General features: G+C 47.7%; 1 protein-coding gene across 1 annotated transcript; it reads right to left on the reverse strand.

Annotated features, from left to right (window-relative positions):
* Positions 1-3,145: 3,145 nt before the first annotated feature.
* DHDH (dihydrodiol dehydrogenase) lies at positions 3,146-19,039 on the reverse strand (the record flags this gene model as incomplete). The annotated part of the gene is made up of 7 exons (XM_080704180.1): positions 3,146-3,255; positions 3,422-3,572; positions 6,182-6,306; positions 10,418-10,670; positions 11,800-11,963; positions 18,392-18,503; positions 18,950-19,039. The coding sequence occupies 7 exons, from the start codon at positions 19,037-19,039 to the stop codon at positions 3,146-3,148; spliced, it is 1,005 nt and encodes a 334-aa protein (XP_080560306.1).
* Positions 19,040-19,819: the final 780 nt, after the last annotated feature.

The raw sequence follows: 19,819 nt of genomic DNA on the forward strand, positions 1-19,819 counted from the left end.
TTTTCACTTGGCCCCCAGGTAGCTGCTCCTGATGTCACATATACTTGTATCAACATCTGGCAAAGTAAGAGGCCACATCCTGTCCTTAAAAAAAATAGGTCTAGCCGGGCGTGGTGGCGCACGCTTGTAATCCCCGCGCTTGGGAGGCGGAGACAGGAGGATCGCGCAGGTTCGAAGCCGTGCACGCTGGCTTAGGAGACCCTGTTTCTAAATAAAAATATAAAGTAGGTCTGGGAGTGTAGCCCGGAGGTAGAAGGGCTTCCAGGAACCCCAGTACCACCAAAAAAAAAAAAAAAATAGGTCTGGAAGTGTAGCCCAGAGATAGCACCTGGATTCCATCGCCAGTACCACAAAAAACTAAAATAAAATAAAGAATAAAAAATAAGCCAGGCATGGTGGTGGCGCACACTTGTAATCCCAGCATTTGGGAGGCTGAGAGGAGGATCATGGTTCGAGGACAGCCTCAGCTGCTTAGTGAGGCCCTGTTTCAAAATAAAGAATGAGCCAGGCATGGTGGCACACGGTTGTTATCCTAGCATTCGGGAGGCGGAGAACCTGTTTCAAAATAATAGGGCTGTATCTCGGAGGTAGAATGCCCCTGGGTTCCATCCCCAGTACTGAAAAAAAAAAAAAAAAAAGACCCAAAAAACAAAAAAACTCATGTATGTGTGCAGCAGGGGGTGGTATTGGGGATGGAACCCAAGGGCATTCAACCTCCAACCTCCAGCTCCAACCTTATTTTACTATTTATTTATTTATTTATTTATTTTATGTTTGTGGGTCTGGAGATGCAACCCAGGGGCATTCAATCTCCCAGCTACAGACCCTGCCCTATTTTTTTATTCTTTTTTTTTTTTTGGCGGGTCTAGGGATGGAACCCAGGGGCATTCAGCCTCCAAGCTACACCTCCTGCCTTCTATTTTATTTTATTTTTATTTTGAAACTGGGTCTCCCTGAGTTGCAGAGGGCCTCACTAAGTAGCTAAGGCTGTCTGCAAACCGCGTTCCTCCAGTCTTAGCCTCCCAAATGGGATTACAAGTGTGAGCCACCGTGCCCAGCTTTTATTCTTTATTTTGAAACAGGGTCTCACTGAGTTGTGGAGGGCCTCACTAAGTAGCTGAGGCTGTCCGTGAACCACGATCCTCCCATCTCAGCCTCCCAAATGCTGGGATTACAAGCATGTGCCACCACACCCAGCTGCAATATTTTAATTAAATGTTGGTGTCTGTGTGTACCTAAAATTCCTATCAGAATTGTGTAAATTTGCCCTCAGTTCCATAGAAATTAGTACACTACCTAATAATTATTAATTATCAATAATTACATGATTGTTGAAAAACATACAGAGGAATCACCACTGTCTGCCTCTGAGGTTCAGAGATTTCTAAGAGGCATTTGTCCTAGACCTTGGAAACAGAAGAAAGACGATCCTTATGGCTTGGATCTGGTTTGTTCCCCAAGGTTCATGGCCTGGGGACCTTGGTGCCCAGTGCAGTGATGCAGTGATATTAAGAGGTGGTGGAGCCGGGCGTGGTGGGGCACGTTTGTAATCCCTGCGCTTGGGAGGCTGAGACAGGAGGATCGCACAGGTTCGAAGCCAGCCTCAGCTACTGAGTGAGGCTCTCAGCAACTTAGTGAGACCCTGTTTCCAAATAAAATATGAAATAGGTCTGGGAGCGTAGCTTAGAGGTAGAAAGCCCCTGGGTTCCATCCACAGTAACACACACACACAGAAAAGGTGGTGGGACCTTTAAGAGGAGCCTACTGGGAAGGCACTGCAGGCATTGGCCTTGGGAGGAATCCTAGCTCTCCTGGGGTGCTGGCTGTTCTAAGAGAACAAGAGTAGGTGCCTAGGCGCTTGTCCCTGCTCTGCCACTGTGGTGCCACGTGCATGGGGTCCCCACCGGAGCGAAGCTAACTGCGGCCACGCCCTTGACCTACAGAACTGGGAGATAAACCAACCAATCTTCTTCCTCCCTTTTTCTTTCTTTCTCCTCTTCTCTCTCTTCCCTTGTTGAGGTACGTAGACTTGAACCCAGAGGCATTCTATCTCTGAGCTACACTCCCAGCCCTATTTTATTTTTATTTTGAAACAGGGACTCACTAAGTTGTGGAGGGCCTCACTAAATATCTGAGGCTGGCCTCCGACCTGAGATCCTCCTTGTCTCAGTCTCCCAAGTACTGGGATTACAAGAATGTATCCTTGTGCCCAGCTAAACCTCTTTATTATTGTTAATTTTGTTACTGGAGGTTGAACAACTCAGGGGCATTCAACCTCTGAGCCATACCCCCAACCCCTTTTTGAGTGTGTGTGTGTGTGTGTGTGTGTGTGTGTGTGTGTGTGTGTGTGGTACTGGGGATGGAACTCAGGGCCATTCTGCCTCTGAGTTATACCCCTGGCCCTATTTTTATTCTTTATTTTGAAACAGGGTCTCACTGAGTTGCAGAGGGCCTCACTAAGCAGCTGAGGCTGTCCTCGAACCATGATCCTCCTCTCAGCCTCCCAAATGCTGAGATTACAAGTGTGTGCCACCACGCCCGGCTTTGTTTTGTTTTGTTTGGAAACAGGGTCTCACTAAGTTACAGAGGGCCTTGCTAAGTTGTGGAGGCTGTCTTCAAACCTGCCTTGCCTCCCAAGAGTGATTCCTGAGGTAAAAAGCAGGTGGGTTTGCAAAAACATCTCCAAGGGAATGAGGGCCAAACTCCAGAGGGGCCAGGACAGGCAAACACGGACTTGCACACAAGTGTCTGCCCTGGAGCTTGGGAGAATGTGGTCCTGACAGCGGATTCCTCCGTCTCCCCACACTCTATCCAAATCATGCTTCAGTGCCTGCTAAAACACCACCAAGAGCCGGGCGTGGTGGCACATGTTTGTAATCCCAGCGCTTAGGAGTCTGAGAGGAGGATCGCACAGGTTCAAAGCCAGCCTCAACTACTTAGTGAGGCTCTCAGCAACTTAGTGAGACCCTGTTTCCAAATAAAGTATAAAATAGGTCTGGGAGTATAGCCTGGAGGTAGAAAAGCCCCTGGGTTCCACCCCTACTATCACCAAAAATAAATAAATAAATAATAGTAATAATAATAAAACACTACCAAGATCTAAGATCCCTATGGAAACCATGCCTTTATTTTCTCATGGTCACCATCAGCGTTTGTCTTGGGGGAAGGTGACTCCAATGACCTTCCTCACCTCCTCAATGATGTCAGCCAGGAGCTCACTTTCAGCCAGAGGTATCACAGGACTTTCCTTCAGGCCTGTGGGAAGAGTGTGGTTAGGGGACCCCATTTACCAACACACCACAAACCAAAGAACTACAATTTCCAGAATCCCATGAGGCATCAGCACGGCAGCTGAAGCAGATGGATGCTGCAAGGCCTCCTGGGAGATGCAGTTCCAATCTACCTGCTTGCGTGGCGTTACCTTGGCGCAGGCACTCCCGGACATGCTTGGCCTCATAAATCATGCCTTCTCCGTTTTCATAATTGTACTTGTTGTTTGGGACTACGTGCAGCGGGAATTCTTTTTCCTCGTTGTTCACTACCAGCTTTGTTGGGCTCCAGAAGTGGTGAACCTGGGGGGAGATAAAAAGGGGTCCTGCTGGCCTCACCAATGGCTGCCTGGGGCGCCGCCCAGCACATGCCAGATGATGCCACCGGGCCTCCCTCTTGCACCTGGAGGCTAAGGGCTCGCTCCCTTCCGGCCCAGGTTTGGGCCCTCCTTCATCCCTGGTCACTGGGGGTTTGTTCCTTAGCCTCTGTCACCCTAAAATTCTGTTGTTTTCCCCAGGAGCAAATCTTGGTCTAGCCTGGAGCTTGTGAACAAGGGCTCCTTAACCCAATGAAGAGGTCTTATCTTTGTATCACTGTGAATCCCATTTGCAAAAATGTTGCTCGGACCATACAGTACCTTTGTTTATTTGATACTGGGGATTGAACCCTGGGGCATTCTACATCCAAGCTGCATCCCAGATCCCCGCCCCCTGCAGTACTGGGGATGGAAGCCAGGGACAATCTACCTCCGGGCTACACTTCCAGCCCTATATTTTATTCTTTATTTTTTTTGAAACAGGGTCTCACTCAGTTGCAGAGGGCCTCACTAAGTAGCTGAGGCTGTCTGCAAACCATGGTCCTCCTGTCTCCCAAATGCTGAGAATAAAAGTGTGTGCCACCACACCCAGCTTCAGATTTTTTTTTTTTTTTGGTGGTACTGGGGGTGGAACCCAGGGGCTTTCTACCTCCAGGCTGTACTCCCAGGCCTATTTTTATATTTTATTTGGGAACAGGGTCTCACCAAGTTGCTGAGAGCCTCACTAAGTAGCTGAGGCTGGCTTTGAACCTGTGTGATCCTCCTGTCTCAGCCTCCCAAGTGTGGGAATTACAAGCATGCGCCATCACACCTGGCTAGAAATTTTTTTTTAATGTTTTTATTTTGAAACAGGGTCTTACTAATTTGCTGAGGCTGGCCTTGAGCCTGCAATTCTTCTGTCTCAGCCTCCCATGAATAGGAATTACAGGTATGTGCCACCATGCCCTGCTATACAGCACCTTCTTATCTGCTAGGAAACCTATTTGTTAGCTCCAGAGCCCTGAGTAACTAAACTATTCCCATCCCCAATTCTAGATTAAAATTGAGGTTTTTAAAAACCTGAATTTTATTGAGACAGGAGGATCATGGTTCGTGGATAGCATCAGTTATTCAGTGAGGCATTCTGCAACTTAGACCCTGTTTCAAAATAATAATGAAGGCAGGCGTGGTGGCGCGTGCTTGTAATCCCAGTGCTTGGGAGGCTGAGACAGGAGGATGGCACAGGTTAGAAGCCGGTCGTGGTGGCACACGTTTATAATCCCTGCTCTTGGAAGGCGGAGACAGGAGGATCACGCAGGTTCAAAGCCAGCCTCTCTGGCTTAAGAGACCCTGTTTCCAAATAAAATATAAAATGGGCCCCGCCGGGCGTGGTGGCGCATGCTTGTAATCTCCACACTTGGGAGGCGGAGACAGGAGGATCACGCAGGTTCAAAGCCAGCCTTGCTGGTTTAAGAGACCCTGTTTCCAGCTGGGTGTGGTGGTGCACGCTTGTAATCCCCGCGCTTGGGAGGCTGAGACAGGAGGATCGCACAGGTTCGAAGCCAGCCTCAGATGGCTTAAGAGACCCTGTTTCCAAATAAAATATAAAATAGGTCTGGGAGTATAGCCCGGAGGTAGAAGGCCCCTGGGTTCCATCTCCAGTACCCAAAAAAAAAAAAAAAAAAAAGAGAGACCCTGTTTCCAAATTAAAAAAAAATAGATTAGATAGATATCTAGATAGATAGATAGATATCTAGATAAATAGATAGATACACACACATACATATGAGGTCTGGGAGTATAGCCCGGAAGTAGAAGGGTTTCCAGGAACCCCAGTACCACCAAAAAAAAAGAGAGACCCTGTTTCCAAATTTAAAAAAATAGATTAGATAGATATCTAGATAGATAGATACACACACATACATATGAGGTCTGGGAGTGTAGCCTGGAAGTAGAAGGGTTTCCAGGATGCCGGGCGTGGTGGCGCAGGCTTGTAATCCCCGCACTTGGGAGGCAGAGACAGGAGGATCGCGCAGGTTCAAAGCCAGCGGCACACGCTGGCTTAGGAGACCCTGTTTCCAAATAAAAATGTAAAAATAGGTCTGGGAGTGTAGCCCGGAGGTAGAAGGGCTTCCAGGAACCCCAGTACCACCAAAAAAAAAAAAAAGGGTTTCCAGGAACCCCAGTACCACCAAAAAAAAAAAGGGGGGGGTCTGGGAGTGTAGCCCGGAGGCAGAAGGATTCCATCCCCAGTACCACAAAAAAAAAAAAAAGCCAGCCTCAGCTACCCAGCTAATCTGACCTTTGATAGCATTCAGTTTCTACCCAGCAAACAATTCCAAAGAGCACAACTGCCATCTGAGCAACGCTGATAAGACGGGTTTATTGCAGATAAGGGATGTAGTTCAGTGATCGTGCATATGTTTTGCACATGCACTAGGTTCCCTCTCAGCAAGGCCCTCAGAGATGGAAACCCATGAACTGATTTGGTGGTTACGGAGCAGCGAGGTGGAAAATGGCCAGATCAGATCATACCCAGCTCCAGCTGCCACCCCAGGCCCCTGTGATCACTGAGAGAGGGCCACGCCCCCAGCACTGGCTTCCGTCGCAGCTCACCTGGGCCATGCCCTTGGTACCATTCACCGAGGCCGTGTTGGAGAGCCACGTGGTGATGCTGCAGGTGAAGCTGCCATGGAGCCCTCCCGGATACTGAAGAAGCACAGTGACGGTGTCATCCACACCTGGAAGGAGGCAGGGTCAGGGAAGGACTGGGTCTGCGGGGTCAAAGTGCATGGGCCTCAAATCCTGCCTGTGGAACCTTGGGCCATGGTTATACAGCAAAGAAAAAGAATAAGTATGCTCGTGACCCCAGCACTTGGGAAGCTGAGACGGGAGGATGCGATTCGCAGACAGCCTCAGCTACTACTCAGTGAGGCCCTTCACAACTCAGTGAGACCCTGTTTCAAAATAAAGCATAAGCCAGGCATGGGGGCGCACACTTGTAATCCCAGCATTTGGGAGGCAGAGACTGGAGGATCGCGGTTCGTGGTCAGCCTCAGCTACTTAGTGAGGCCCTCTGCAACTCAGTGAGACCCTGTTTGAAAAACAAAGAAAAATAGGGCTGAGGCCAGGCGTGGTGGCGCACGCTTGTAATCCCTGCGCTTGGGAGGCAGAGACAGGAGGATCGCACAGGTTCGAAGCCAGCCTCAGCTACTTAGTGAGGCTCTCAGCAACCTAGTGAGACCCTTTTTCCAAATAAAGAATAAAAAATAGGACTGGGGTATATTGGAAAGGGTGTCCTATACCACTACAGAATGTAGTGGGATAGGTGATTGTGAGAACTCTGCTGTAGTACAAAGTTCTGGATGTTTATATTTTTCAGAGCCAATCTTATAAGAAGTTGTCTGTATTTTTTTTTGGGGGGGGGCAGGTTTTGGAGATGGAACCCAGGGGCATTTGACCTCCGAGCTACACTCCCTGCCCTATTTTTTATTCTTTTATTTTGAATCCGGGTCTCACTAAGTTGCGGAGGACCTCACTAAGTAGCTGAGGCTGTCCACAAGCTGAGATCCTCCAGTTCAGCCTCTCAAATGCTGGGATTACAAGCGTGTGCCACCACGCCCGGCTCTAGTCTGTATTTTTTTGTGTGTGTGCCGGTCTGGGGCTGGAACTCAGAGGCATCTGACCTCTGAGCTACACCCCCTGCCCAATTTTTTATTCTTTATTTTGAAACAGGGTCTCACTGAGTTGCAGAAGGCCTCACTAAGTAGCTGAGGCTGTCCGCGAACCGCGATCCTCTGGTCTCAGCCTCCCAAATGCTGGGATTAAAAACGTGCGCCACCACGCCCGGCTAGTCTGTATTTTTTTTAAACCACAATTTTTCCTCACACTTTGATATGTTATAAAATTGAATGGTTTACAAGTGCCAGGAAATAAATATTTAATACCTGCATTTAAAAAGACTTCCTTTTTCCAAGAGAAAACAAATAAAAACCAAAGGATATTCTCAGAAATAATAAAGCTGATTAAGAAGGCCATGACTCAGTTCTTAGGTGTGTACTTCTCATAATCGTAGGAATTTTAATATAAAAAACAAAATACGGGCCGGGTGTGGTGGCGCACACTTGTAATCCCCACGCTTGGGAGGTGGAGACAGGAGGATTGCACAGGTTCGAAGCCAGCCTCAGCTACTTAGTGACCCTGTTTCCAAATAAAAATATAAAAAATAGGTGTCTGGGAGTGTATCCAGGAGGTAGAAGGGCTTCCAGAAACCCCAGTACCACACACACACACACAAAATACAGTTTCCATTTGCGGTCTACTTCAAGAAATTGCTATTTACCCTTTTGCCACAGTCAAAATCAGTGTTGGGAATTAAATTATAATTTGAAGAAAATTATTACCCAATAAGAATGAATGTAGATAGTTAAATGATTCTTACTTAGTGTGATGTATAATGCAACAGGGACCCTTGTAAATTGTCATATGGCAATAAAAAAAAAATAGGACTGGGGGTGTAGCTCAGAGGTAGAATGCTCCTGGGTTTCATCTTAGTACCACAAAATAAATAAATAGATAGATAGATAGATAGATAGATAGATAGATAGATAGATGAATAAAGCTGGGAATGGTGATGCACGCTTGTAATCTCAGTGCTCGGGAGGCTGAGACAGGAAGATCACAGGTTGGAGGCCAGCCTCAGTAAATAGTAAAACTCTCATTAACCTGGGGAGACCCTGTTTCAAAATAAAAATAAAATAGGGCTGGGGTGTAGCTCAGAGGTAGAATGTCCCTGAGTTCAATCCCCAACACACACACACACACACACACAACCACACACACCCCAGAAGAAAAAAAAAGGAGAGAAGAAAAGAAAAAGGAAGAAAGAAGGAAGGGTAACAATGTGTGATCTTTGAAAATAGTGTGCTGAACAATTTTGTGAAGCCATTCCAACTGAATGAGACTATGTTTCAAAAATTAAAAAAATAGAGGCTGGGCATGGTGGTGCACACTTATAATCCCAGTACTATGACAGGAGGATTGTAGATTTGAGGACAGACTCAGGAAGTAGTGAGTAGTCATCAACCTACCAAGACCTACCAAGACCTTGCTTCAAATTAAAAAAAAAAAAAAAATATATATATATATATATATATATATATATATATATATATATATCTTAGTACCACAAAATAAATAGATAGATAGATAGATAGATAGATAGATAGATAGATAGATAGATGAATAAAGCTGGAGCGTGGTCATGCACCCTTGTAATCCCAGCATTTGGGAGGCTGAGACAGGAGGGTCATGGTTCGAGGACAGCCTCAGGAACTTAGTGAGGCCCTTTGCAACTCAGTGAGACTCTGTTTCGAAAATAAAGAATAAAAAATAGAGCAAGGGGTGTAGCTCGGAGGTAGAATGCCCCTGGGTTCCATCCCCAGTATCCCCCCCCCAAAAAAAAGTGCCAGTGCATAGTGGACCTGCACTCTCAACTTAGATCCCCCCTAATTTCATACTGGAAGCTCAATTGTTCCCAGCTCAGGGCCTCTTCTAGCATGAGATGGTTACTTGTGGAGTCCTAGTACATGGGAGGCTGCAACAGGGGATCACAGGCTTGAGGTCAGCCTGGTCAATTAAACGAGACCCTGTCTCAAAATAAAAAACAAGCCAGGCGTGGTGGCGCACGCTTGTCATCCCAGCATTCAGGAGGCTGAGACAGCAGGATCGCGGTTCGCGGACAGCCTCAGCTACTTAGTGAGAACCTCCGCGACTCAGTGAGACCCGGTTTCAAAATTAAAAATTAAAAAATAGGGTAGGGGGTGTAGCTCGGAGGTCTAATGCCTCTGGGTTCCATCCCCAGACCCACAAAAAATAAATAAATAAAATAAAATAAAAAACAGAGTGGGGCATGGTGGCATATCCTTGTAATCCCAGTACTTGGGAGGCTGAGACAGGAGAATTGCTAGATACCCAGCAACCTAACAAGACCCTATTTCAAAACAAAAAATAATAGGCTGAGACTGGAGGATTGATGTTCATGGATAGCCTCAGCTACTTAGTGAGGCCCTTCGCAACTCAGTGGGACCCTGTTCAAAATAAAAAAATAGGGTTGGAGCCGGGCGTAGTGGCGCACGCTTGTAATCCCAGCATTTGGGAGGCTGAGACCAGAGGATCGCGGTTCGCAGATAGCCTCAGCTACTTAGTGAGGCCCTCCGCAACTTAATGAGACCCTATTTCAACATAAAAAATAAAAAAATAGGTAGGCCCTCGTGGCGCACGCTTGTAATCCCCGTGCTTGGGAGGCAGAGACAGGACAATCATGCAGGTTCAAAGCCAGCCATGCTGGCTTAAGAGACCCTGTTTTCAAATTAAAAAAAATATAAAATATGTCTGGGAGTGTAGCCCGGAGAAGGGTTTCCAGGAACCCCAGTACCACCAAAAAAAGGAATAAAAAAAATAGGGCAGGGGATGTAGCTTGGAGGTCAGATGCCCCTGGGTTCCATCCCCAGACCCGCAAAAAAAAAAAAAAAAAAAAAAATAGGGCTGGGAGTGTAGCTCAGAGGTAGAATGCCCCTGGGTTTCATCCTCAGTACTGAAAAAAAAAAAAAAATAGGGATGGGGTGTAGCTCAGAGGTAGAATGCTACTTGGTTCAATCTCCAAAAAATAAATAAAAAGAAAAAAGGCTGTGAATGTGGCTTAGTGGTAGAGTGTCCCTGGGAGTTCATACGCACACATACACACTCATTCACTCACTCACACACAGGATAGATGGATAGATAGATGGATGGATGGACGGACAGATGGACGGATGGAGGGTTGGAAGGATGGCAGCCAGGCATAGATGGTACCTGTTTCATAGATGCTTCCCATGGCTAGAATCTTCTCTGGCTTCTGCCCTCCAAAGACCATGGAGAGGAACTGGGCGCCGTAGATGCCGAGGTCCAGCAGAGCGCCGCCAGCCTGGGCCAGATCCGTGGCCCGAGCAAACTTGGACAATTCCATCCCCAGTTCTGCCCGAGCCACCCGAAGATCCCCCAAAGTTCTCTGGGCCAAAACAGACCTCAGAGTCTCCATGGCAGGAAAAAACCGGGTCCAAATGGCCTGCAGACCATAGAGAGGAAAGGGTAGGGTGCAGGAGGGGAAGGAAAGAAGGCGTCAGGACCCAGGAGTTACCTAGCCAGCGCTTCTCCCTCCTGGGGCTCTTCTTCGAGGGTACCTATGCTCCCATCCTCCTTCTTTATATAGCCCGTTAGTTCCTCCTTCCCCTTCTTCTCTCTGCCTTTGGCCTTTCTCATGGGATCCATACTCCAGGCTCCCGGAGGTGAATTACCTCCTGGGCCCCATTCACAAGTTGAAGCCTCAACTCCCCAGGACCTCTCAGAGTCACTTTATTTGGAGATAGGGTGGTGTTGTTGTGGTACTGGGGATTGAACTCCGGGGCATTCTATCTCTGATCTACACTCCCTTTTTACTTTTTTTTTTAATATATATATAGTACTGGGGTTGGAACCCAGGAGCATTCTACCACCAAGCTACAACCCCCAGCCCAATTTTTTTTATTCTTTATTTTATTTATTTTTTTGGTGGTACTGGGGTTGGAACCTAGGGGCTTTTCTACCTCAAGGCTATACTCCCAGACCTATTTTATACTTTATTTGGAAACAGGGTCTCACTAAGTTGCCGAGAGCCTCACTCAGTAGCTGAGGTTGGCTTCGAACCTGTGCGATCCTCCCAAGCACTGGGATTACAGGAATGCTCCACCTCACCTGGCTTGGTGACCATCTTAACTCCTAGCAACGTGCATTGCCACCCTTTGGCCATCAGAATTACTGGCATTTCCCTGGACCCTTTGGGTAGACAACTCTGATAAGGGCAAAGCAGATGCTGCTTGTTGTTGAGGGTTGGTAGGGAGTTCCTTGGTCCTTCTGATCTCGATCCCTGAAAATCTACCACAGCAAAGCCCATTTTGAAAGGCTGAACAAGAGATCACACAATCCAAGCCCTGCCAAGGGTTTGTTAAGGATGAAAAGCCATGGCTCCTAGTGATAGCTATGACCTGTAGATTCGGCTACATCCAGACAAACACAATGCCCCTGGGTCCATTTTTGTGGCTATCTCGACTGTTGGTAAAGTCTTCCCTTGCAGTCCACCAAAAATGTCCACTGGCAACCATGTTTTGTAATGGCAAGAGGTCCTGCATGGGATGTTGGAAGGTCCCTTCCGCCCTCACCTCCATCAGGAAGAGGCCTCGGGAGCGGGCCTCAGCAACCATCTCATGAACTTCTGTGGCGTTCACGCCCATGGGCTTCTCGCACAGCACCGCCTTGCCCCCCGCCAGGCACTGCAGCACCGCGGCCTTGTGCTGGGGATGCTGGCAGCCGATGTATGCCACTTCTGGAGTGGGGAGGAGAGGGTAAAGAGTCAGCAGCCCTGCCCACTCCAGACTTGCAGGACCCGGCCACAGGGAGATCTATCACGCCCTAGTCTCCCACTAGGAAGAAACTAGACAAATACTGTCACATTTAACCAATTTCTGCCAGCATTCTATTTCCAGATTTCTGAATAATTGTAAGAAATCACTGAGTCCTCACAGTGCCAAAAAGCAGTGATATTTTTGCTGATTTACAAACGAGGAAACTAAAGATGGGGCCTTAGCTCAATGGTAGAACCCTTGTTTTGCAAGGTCCTGGGTTTCAGGCCAGCAACACACACACACACACACACACACACACACACACACCACCACCACCACCACCACCACCACCACCACCACCACCACCATCACCCCTAAGCCAAGCACAAGCCTGTAATCCCAGTACTTGGGAGGCTGAGACAGGAAGATCACAGTTTGTGCCAGGTGTGGTGGCGCAAGCGTGTAATTCCCGTGCTTGGGAGGCAGAGACAGGAGGATCACGCAGGTTCAAAGCCAGCCTCCCTGGCTTAAGAGGCCCTGTTTCAAAATTTAAAAAAAAAATTATATTTATGGGTCTATATATATGGGTCTGGGAGTGTAGCCTGGAGGTAGAAGGGTTTCCAGGAACCCCAGTACAATAATAATAATAATAATAATAATAATAATAATAATAATAATAATAAATATCACAGTTTGTGGCCAGCCTCAGCTACTTAGTGAAGCACTCCACAATTTAGTGAGACCCTAAATAAAGACTAAAAAATAGGGCTGAGGGTAGCTCGGAGGTAGAATGACCCTGGGTTCACTCCCCAGTACCACAAGAAAAAAAAAAAAAAAAGGAAGCGGCTCAGGTTCACATTTGTAATCCCACTACTTGAAAGTCTGAGACAGGATGATCACAGGTGCGCGGACAGCCTCAGCCACTTAGTGAGGCCCTTTGCAACTCAGTGAGACCCTGTTTCAAAATCAAGAATAAAAAATAGGGTTGGGGGTGTAACTCAGAGGTAGAATAGCCCTGCCCTGGGTTCCATCCCCAGTACCACATATAAAGAAAGAAGAAAGGAAGGAAAGAAAGAAAGGAAGAAAGAAAGAAAATAAATATAGGGCTGGGGGTGTAGACTAGAGGTAGACTGCCTTTGGATTCAATCCCCAGTTAAAAAAAAAAAGTCACAAGTGGTATTTGGGAGGCTGAGACAAGAGGATCAAGGTTCAATGCCAGCATTTAGCAATTTAGCAAGACCTTCAGAAACTTAGTGAGACCCTGTTCCAAAATAAAAAATAAAAAGGAGCCAGGCATGGTGGCGCATGCTTGTAATCCTTGGGAGACTGAGACAGGAGGATTTCAGGTTTGAGGACAATCTCAACGGTGAGACTCTTATTAACTTAACAAGACCCTGTTTCAAAATAAAAATAAAATAGCCTGGAGGTAGAAGGCATGCATCTTGGTTCTATCCCCAGTACCACAAAAATAAAAATTAAATAAGAAGGGCTGGGGGTATAACTCAGAAATAATATGTTCCTGGGTTCAATCTCCAGTTGAAAGAAAAAAAGAATAAAGGAAGGAAGGAAGGAAGGAAGGAAGGAAGGAAGGAAGGAAGAAGGAAGGAGAACTCCTGGTATTGGGTCCTCCCCTCCATCCAGACTTTTTGTGTGTTGGGTACTAGGGATTGACCCAGGTGCATTCTATGTCTGAATAAAATGCAAAGGGCCTTGTTAAATTGCGGAAGCTGGTTACAAATTTGTGATCCTTTTGTCTCCGTCTCCCAAATACACAGATAGTCCAACCTTTTTTTTGGTGGGGGGACTAGGATGGAACCCAGGGGCTTTCTCCTTCCAAGCTATACCCCCAGCCCTATTGTCCTATTGTATTTTTATTTGGAAACAGAGTCTTACTAGGTTGGTTAGAGTTTCACTATTTGCTGAGACTGTCCTCAAACCTGTGATCCTCCTGTCTCAGCTTCTGGGTGCCACCATGTCCCGCTCAGTCCAGCCTTTGTGTGTGTGTGTGTGTGTGTGTGTGTGTGTGTGTGTGTGTGTGTGTATGTGTGGTACTGGGGATGGAACCCAGGGGCATTCTGCCTCCAAACTACACCCCAGCCCCATTTTTTATTCTTTATTTTTTGAAACAGGGTATCACTGAGTTGCAAAGGGCCTCAATAAGTAGCTAGGGCTGTCCCTGAACCACAATCCTCCTGTCTCAGCCTCCCAAGTATTGGGATTTACAAGTGTGCGCCACCACGCCCAGTTCAGTCCAGCTTTTTTAAAGATTAGGGTCATACTGTGTAACCAGGCTGGCTTTGAACTCCTGGGTTCAAGGGATCTTGCTGCCTCGGTCACCTGAGAAGCTGGGTTATAGGCCTGGGGTATGTCTCAAAGTTTATTTATTTATTTATTTTTGTGGTACTGGGGGTGGAACCCAGAGGCTTTCTACCTCCAGGCTATACTCCCAGACCTATTTTATATTTTATATTTGGAAACAGGGTCTCACTAAGTTTCTGAGAGCCTCACTAAGTAGCTGAGGCTGGCTTCGAACCTGTGCGATCCTCATGTCTCAGCCTCCCAAGCACTGGGATTACAAGTGTGTGCCACCGTGCCTGGCTAGAGTCTATTTATTTATTTTTGTGGTACTGGGAAATGAACCCAGAGGTATCCTACCTCCATGCCACACCCCCAGCCCTATTTATTTATTTATTTATTTATTTATTTATTTATTTATTTTTGCAGTACTGGCAATGGAACCCAGGGGTATTGTACCTCCAAGCTACACCTCAGCCCCTATTTTTTAGTCTTTTTTACTTTTTTTTGAAACAGGGTTTTACTGAGTTGCAAAGGGTCTCGCTAAGTAGCTGAGTCTGTCGGCGAACCATAATCCTCCGGTCTCAGGCTCCCAAATGCTGGGATTACAAGTGTGCGCGACCACGTCTGGCTTGCTTACTTTGTTTGTTTGTTTGTTTGTTTATTGGCACCGGTAATTGTACCCAAGGGCACTCTAACTCTGAGCTACACCCTAGACCACCCCGTTTTTTTTTTGTTGTTGTTGTTTTTCTGCAACAGGGTATCACTAGGTTGCTGAGAATCTATGTTGCTGAAGCTGACTTCCAACCTGAGATCCTCCTGTCTCAGCTTCCCAAGTACTGGGATGACAGGCAAGGACCAACACGCAGACGGTGAGTGTGGAAGATGTGACTGGCAGAAACAGGTTAACTTTTGCCTTGGAAAGGTTCAAAGGTATTCGGGAGGCGGAGACAGGAGGATCGTGGTTCGCAGCCAGCCTCAGCTACTTAGTGAGGCCCTTTGCAACTCAGTGAGACCCTGTTTCAAAATAAAGAATAAAAATAGGGCTGGGGGTGTAGCTTGGAGGCAGAATGCCCCTGGGTTCCATCCAGAGTACCACAAAAAAGAAAGAGAAAGTGAGCCGGGTGTGGTGGCGCACGCTTGTAATCCCCGCGCTTGGGAGGCTGAGACAGGAGGATTGCACGGGTTCAAAGCCAGCCTCAGCTACTTAGTGAGGCTCTCAGCAACTTAGCGAGACCCTGTTTCCAAATAAAATATAAAAAAGGTCTGGGAGTATAGCCCGGAGGTAGAAAACCCCTGGGTTCCACACCCAGTACCACCAAAAAAAAAAAAAAAAAAGAGAGAGAAAGAAAGAAAAAAAAAAGGAAGGAAGGAAGGGAGGGAGGGAGAAAGGTAGGTTGGTTGGTTCAAGGGTCAAGGAAAGCCACAGTTAGACTGATGAACTCGCTGAAAGCAGCCTGTTCCTACCAAGGAACCTACTCCCAAATATCCTGTTCCCCTATATTCCACTTGTCAAACACTGTCTCAAGGATCTTTTGCCCATCCACTATTATTGCTAAAACTGCTGTCTCAGCCTCCCAAACGCTGGGATTGCGAGCGTGGGCCACCACGCCCAGCCTTAAAACTGCTATCTCAAGGACTCTATAACTGTCCTGCCATTTGCCTGCTTAGACTTTGCTCCGAGCTCTTTCTGTACCTTTACTAGGTAAATTTTACTCCCCAGACTCTGTACATATGCAACAGTGTCCGTCGCTCAACCTTCTACCTTTAGAATAAATAAACGCTGTGGACCAGTGTCCAGCGGGGCCTTCACCTAAGAGTGAGGCCCCTTAGCTGCCCATGAGCATGCTCTGTGCCTGTCAGGGGCACGGCGGGATGGGCACCGACAGGCGAGGAGTTAGGTATCGGGTAGGCAGTGAGAAAACAGGACTCCCAAGAGATAAAGGTGAAGAAAAACAAAATCCAGAGCCCCCCAAGAAGAAAGATGGTTCTGTGTTGTTCATTGGACCTGAACATGACCAATAAAGTGTGGAGTGCAGCCAAGATGTCAGGAACCAAAGCTTTAGGTGCACCGGCCATAGAACCCTTAGACTGTTGCCATGGACAGACCAGGAAGCAAACAAAACAGTCTCAGGACTTCAGGGAGTTACCAGCCATAGCTGACAAACGAAGTCAAGAAAAGCAAGATGAGAGCCGGGCGTGGTGGCGCACACTTGTAATCTCAGCATTTGGGAGGCTGAGGCGGAAGGATCCAGGTTCATGGGCAGCCTCAGCTACTTAGTGAGGCTCTCAGCAACTTAGTGAGACCCTGTTTTCAAATAAAATAGAAATTAGGTCTGGTAGTATAGCCCGGAGGTAGAAATACTCTGGGTTCCACCCCCAGTACCACAAAAAGGAAAAAAAATATTTCCAGCCTAAACTGGGCGTGGTGGCGCATGCTTGTAATCCCAGAACTTGGGTTACGGTTCTCCGACAGCCTCAGCTACTTAGTGAGGCCCTTTGCAACTCAGTGAGACCCTGTTTCAAAATAAAGAATAAAAAAATAGGGCTGGGGGTGTAGCTCAGAGCTAGAATGCCCCTGGCTTCTATCATTGGTACAAAAAGAAAGAGAAAGAAAGGGTGAAAGGAAGAAAGGAAGGAAGGGGAAAAAAAAGGAAGGAAGGAAGGAAGGAAGGAAGGAAGGAAGGAAGGAAGAAAGAGAGAAAGAGAGAAACTTGGTATCACTGGAATCCTATTTTATTTATTTTGTCGTACAGGGGATGGACCCAGGGATATTGCCTCACTAAGTAGCTGAGGCTGGCCTTGAACTTGCAATCCTCCTGTCTCAGCCTTCCAAATACCGTGATTACAAATTTGCACCACCATGCCCAGCTCTATTTTATTTATGTATTTATTTATTTTATATTTGTGGCACTGGGGACTGAACCCCGGGAATTTTGCCTCCAAGCCACCCACACCCCCAGGCCTATTATATTTTTATTTGGAAACAGGGTCTACTAGGTTAATTATAGTCTCACTACTTGCTGAGACTGTCCTTGAACCTGTGATCCTCCTGTCTCAGCCTCCCAGGTGCTGGGATTACAAGCATGTGCCACCACTCTCAGCTCATAGAGTCTATTTAAACCCACACCAAAGTTTCTTGGTCTGTTTAAAAATTTAAGCCTTGGAGGCCGGGTGTGGTGGCACACACTTGTAATCCCAGCATTCAGGAGGCTGAGACCGGAGGATTGCGGTTCGCGGACAGCCTCAGCTACTTAGTGAGGCCCTCTGCAACTTGGTGAGACCCAGTTTCAAAATAAAGAATAAAAAATAGGGCAGGGGGTGTAGCTTGGAGGTCAAATGCCCCTGGGTTCCATCCCCACACCCAAAAATAAAAAATAAAATAAATAAAAATTTAAGCCTTGGAGCCGGGCATGGTGTTGTATGCTTGTAATCCCAGCATTCGGGAGGCTGAGATCAGAGGATCACAGTTCGCAGACAGCCTCAGCTGTCCGTGAGGCCCTCGGCAACTCAGTGAGACCCGGTTTCAAAATAAAGAATAAAAAATTGGGCAGGGGGTGTAGCTCGAAGGTCAAATACCTCTGGGTTCCATCCCCAGACCCGCAAAAATAAATAAATAAATAAATAAATAAATAAATAAATAAATAAATAAATGTAAGCCTTGGCTGGGTGTGGTGGCGCACGCTTGTAATCCCAGCGCTTGGGAGGCAGAGACAAGAGGATGGCATAGGTTCGAAGCCAGCCTCAGCTACTTAGTGAGGCTCTCAGCAATTTAGTAAGACCCTCTTTGCAAATAAAATATAAAATAGGTATGGGAGTATAGCCCGGAGGTAGAAAAGCCCCCGGGTTCCACCCCTAGTACCACAAAAAAAAAAAAAAAAAAAAATTTAAGCCTCATCCTTATTAGAGAGACCCAACTCCCAAATGCAATTTAACGCGGACAACCAGTCTCACACCTCGCCCAGTCCTGTAGCTTGGCCTCCTAGCTTAAGGATTTTCCAGAAGCCGAGAGGGTTGCCCCCTCTCCAAGGTGAGTCTTATATTTCTTCCAGAGCAGCCAGGAGGCGGCCCCCTAGTAGAAAGCCAGAGACCCCCAGCCAGTCTTGCCACTCACCCACGTTCGGGTCCTTGGCTAGTTCTTCATAGGAGCCATAAGCCTTGGGGATGTTGTATTTCCGTGCAAACTCCTTTGCCCGGCTGAGGTCGCGAGCTGCCACCGCTACCACCTGGAAGGGCACCAGGTCAGACACCAGGGCTAGGGCAGGCAAGGACTGGCGAGTGGGAGGGAGGCGATGGAGGCGGCACGGGTTGGGGGGGGGGCGTCGGGAGAGATTGCATCCTCCAAGACCAGGAAGGGGAGATGCCGTCGTACCTTAAGAGGTGGATGGGGATGGACATTTGGGTCCTGGAAGAGAGCGATCTTCCTTACTAGCCAGAGTAACTTCTTGTCACAGTAATTCAGATCAAGACCCCCCCCACACACACACACACACAAACCCTAAAAGACCCTGGGTTTCCAGGACGGAGATGGAGAAGGATGCAACAGGGAAATTGCGGTGGTCCATTGCTCTGGGAACTCACAAATCAGGATCCTCACATGCCCCTCCCTCAGACCCCAGAGTCCGCCCACCCTCCGTCTCCTCTTTCCCAGCCCTCTGCAGGAAGGGCGGACCTGGTGCTCCGAGTGAGGCAGCGTGCTCAGAGCGGTGGTGAAGTCGCTGGAAATAAGGCCTGCGGACACGATGCCCCAGCGAAGAGCCATCGTCGCCACCAGGAGCCTGGAAACCAAGCCCGGGGTGTGTGGCTCCGGCGCTTTGCAAGAGGGACGCTCCGCCCACCGGGGGGCGGGTCCTCAATATTCCCCGCCCCCACGCCTAGAAGCCGCCTCTCACTGGCTACTAATCCCAAAGCAAAGGCGGCGGTCATTTGGTTCTAGCGCCCCATTGGGAGAGCGCTCTGGACAGCTCCGCATCCCTGAGGCTGGCTTCGTGGGCAGGACTTTCTTAATTTCAGTCCTTGTGGAGAGAAAATTCAGCCCTCCGGACTTTTATTATTATTATTATCATTATTATTATTATTATTATTATTATTAATTATTGGTGGTACTGGGGTTTCTGGAAACCCTTCTACCTCCGGGCTACACTCCCAGACCCTATTTTTATATATTTTTTTAATTTGGAAACAAGGTCTCTTAAGCCAGCGATCCTCCTGTCTCCACCTCCCAAGCGCGGGGATTACAAGCGTGGGCCACCACGCCCGGCCGGACTTTTATTTATATGGACCTGGGGATTGAACCCTGGAGCATTCTATCTCTGAACTATATCCCCAGCCCACGCCCCCTCACTAGCCCCTCCCCTTTTTGACACCAGTTTCCTGAATTGCTAAGGCTGACCTTGGATTTGGGCTCCTTCTGCCTCAGCTTCCAAGTACTGGGATTACAAGTAGGTGGTATTATAGGTGCGCACCACCAGGCCCCATAAACTCTAGACTGTTAAGACATTGCTGCTTAAACAGGGCTCCCTCTGGAATTGTCTAGAGGGAG

The sequence above is a fragment of the Muscardinus avellanarius genome (assembly GCF_963383645.1).
Source record: "Muscardinus avellanarius genome assembly, chromosome: 10".
NCBI classification, from domain to species: Eukaryota; Metazoa; Chordata; class Mammalia; order Rodentia; family Gliridae; genus Muscardinus; species Muscardinus avellanarius.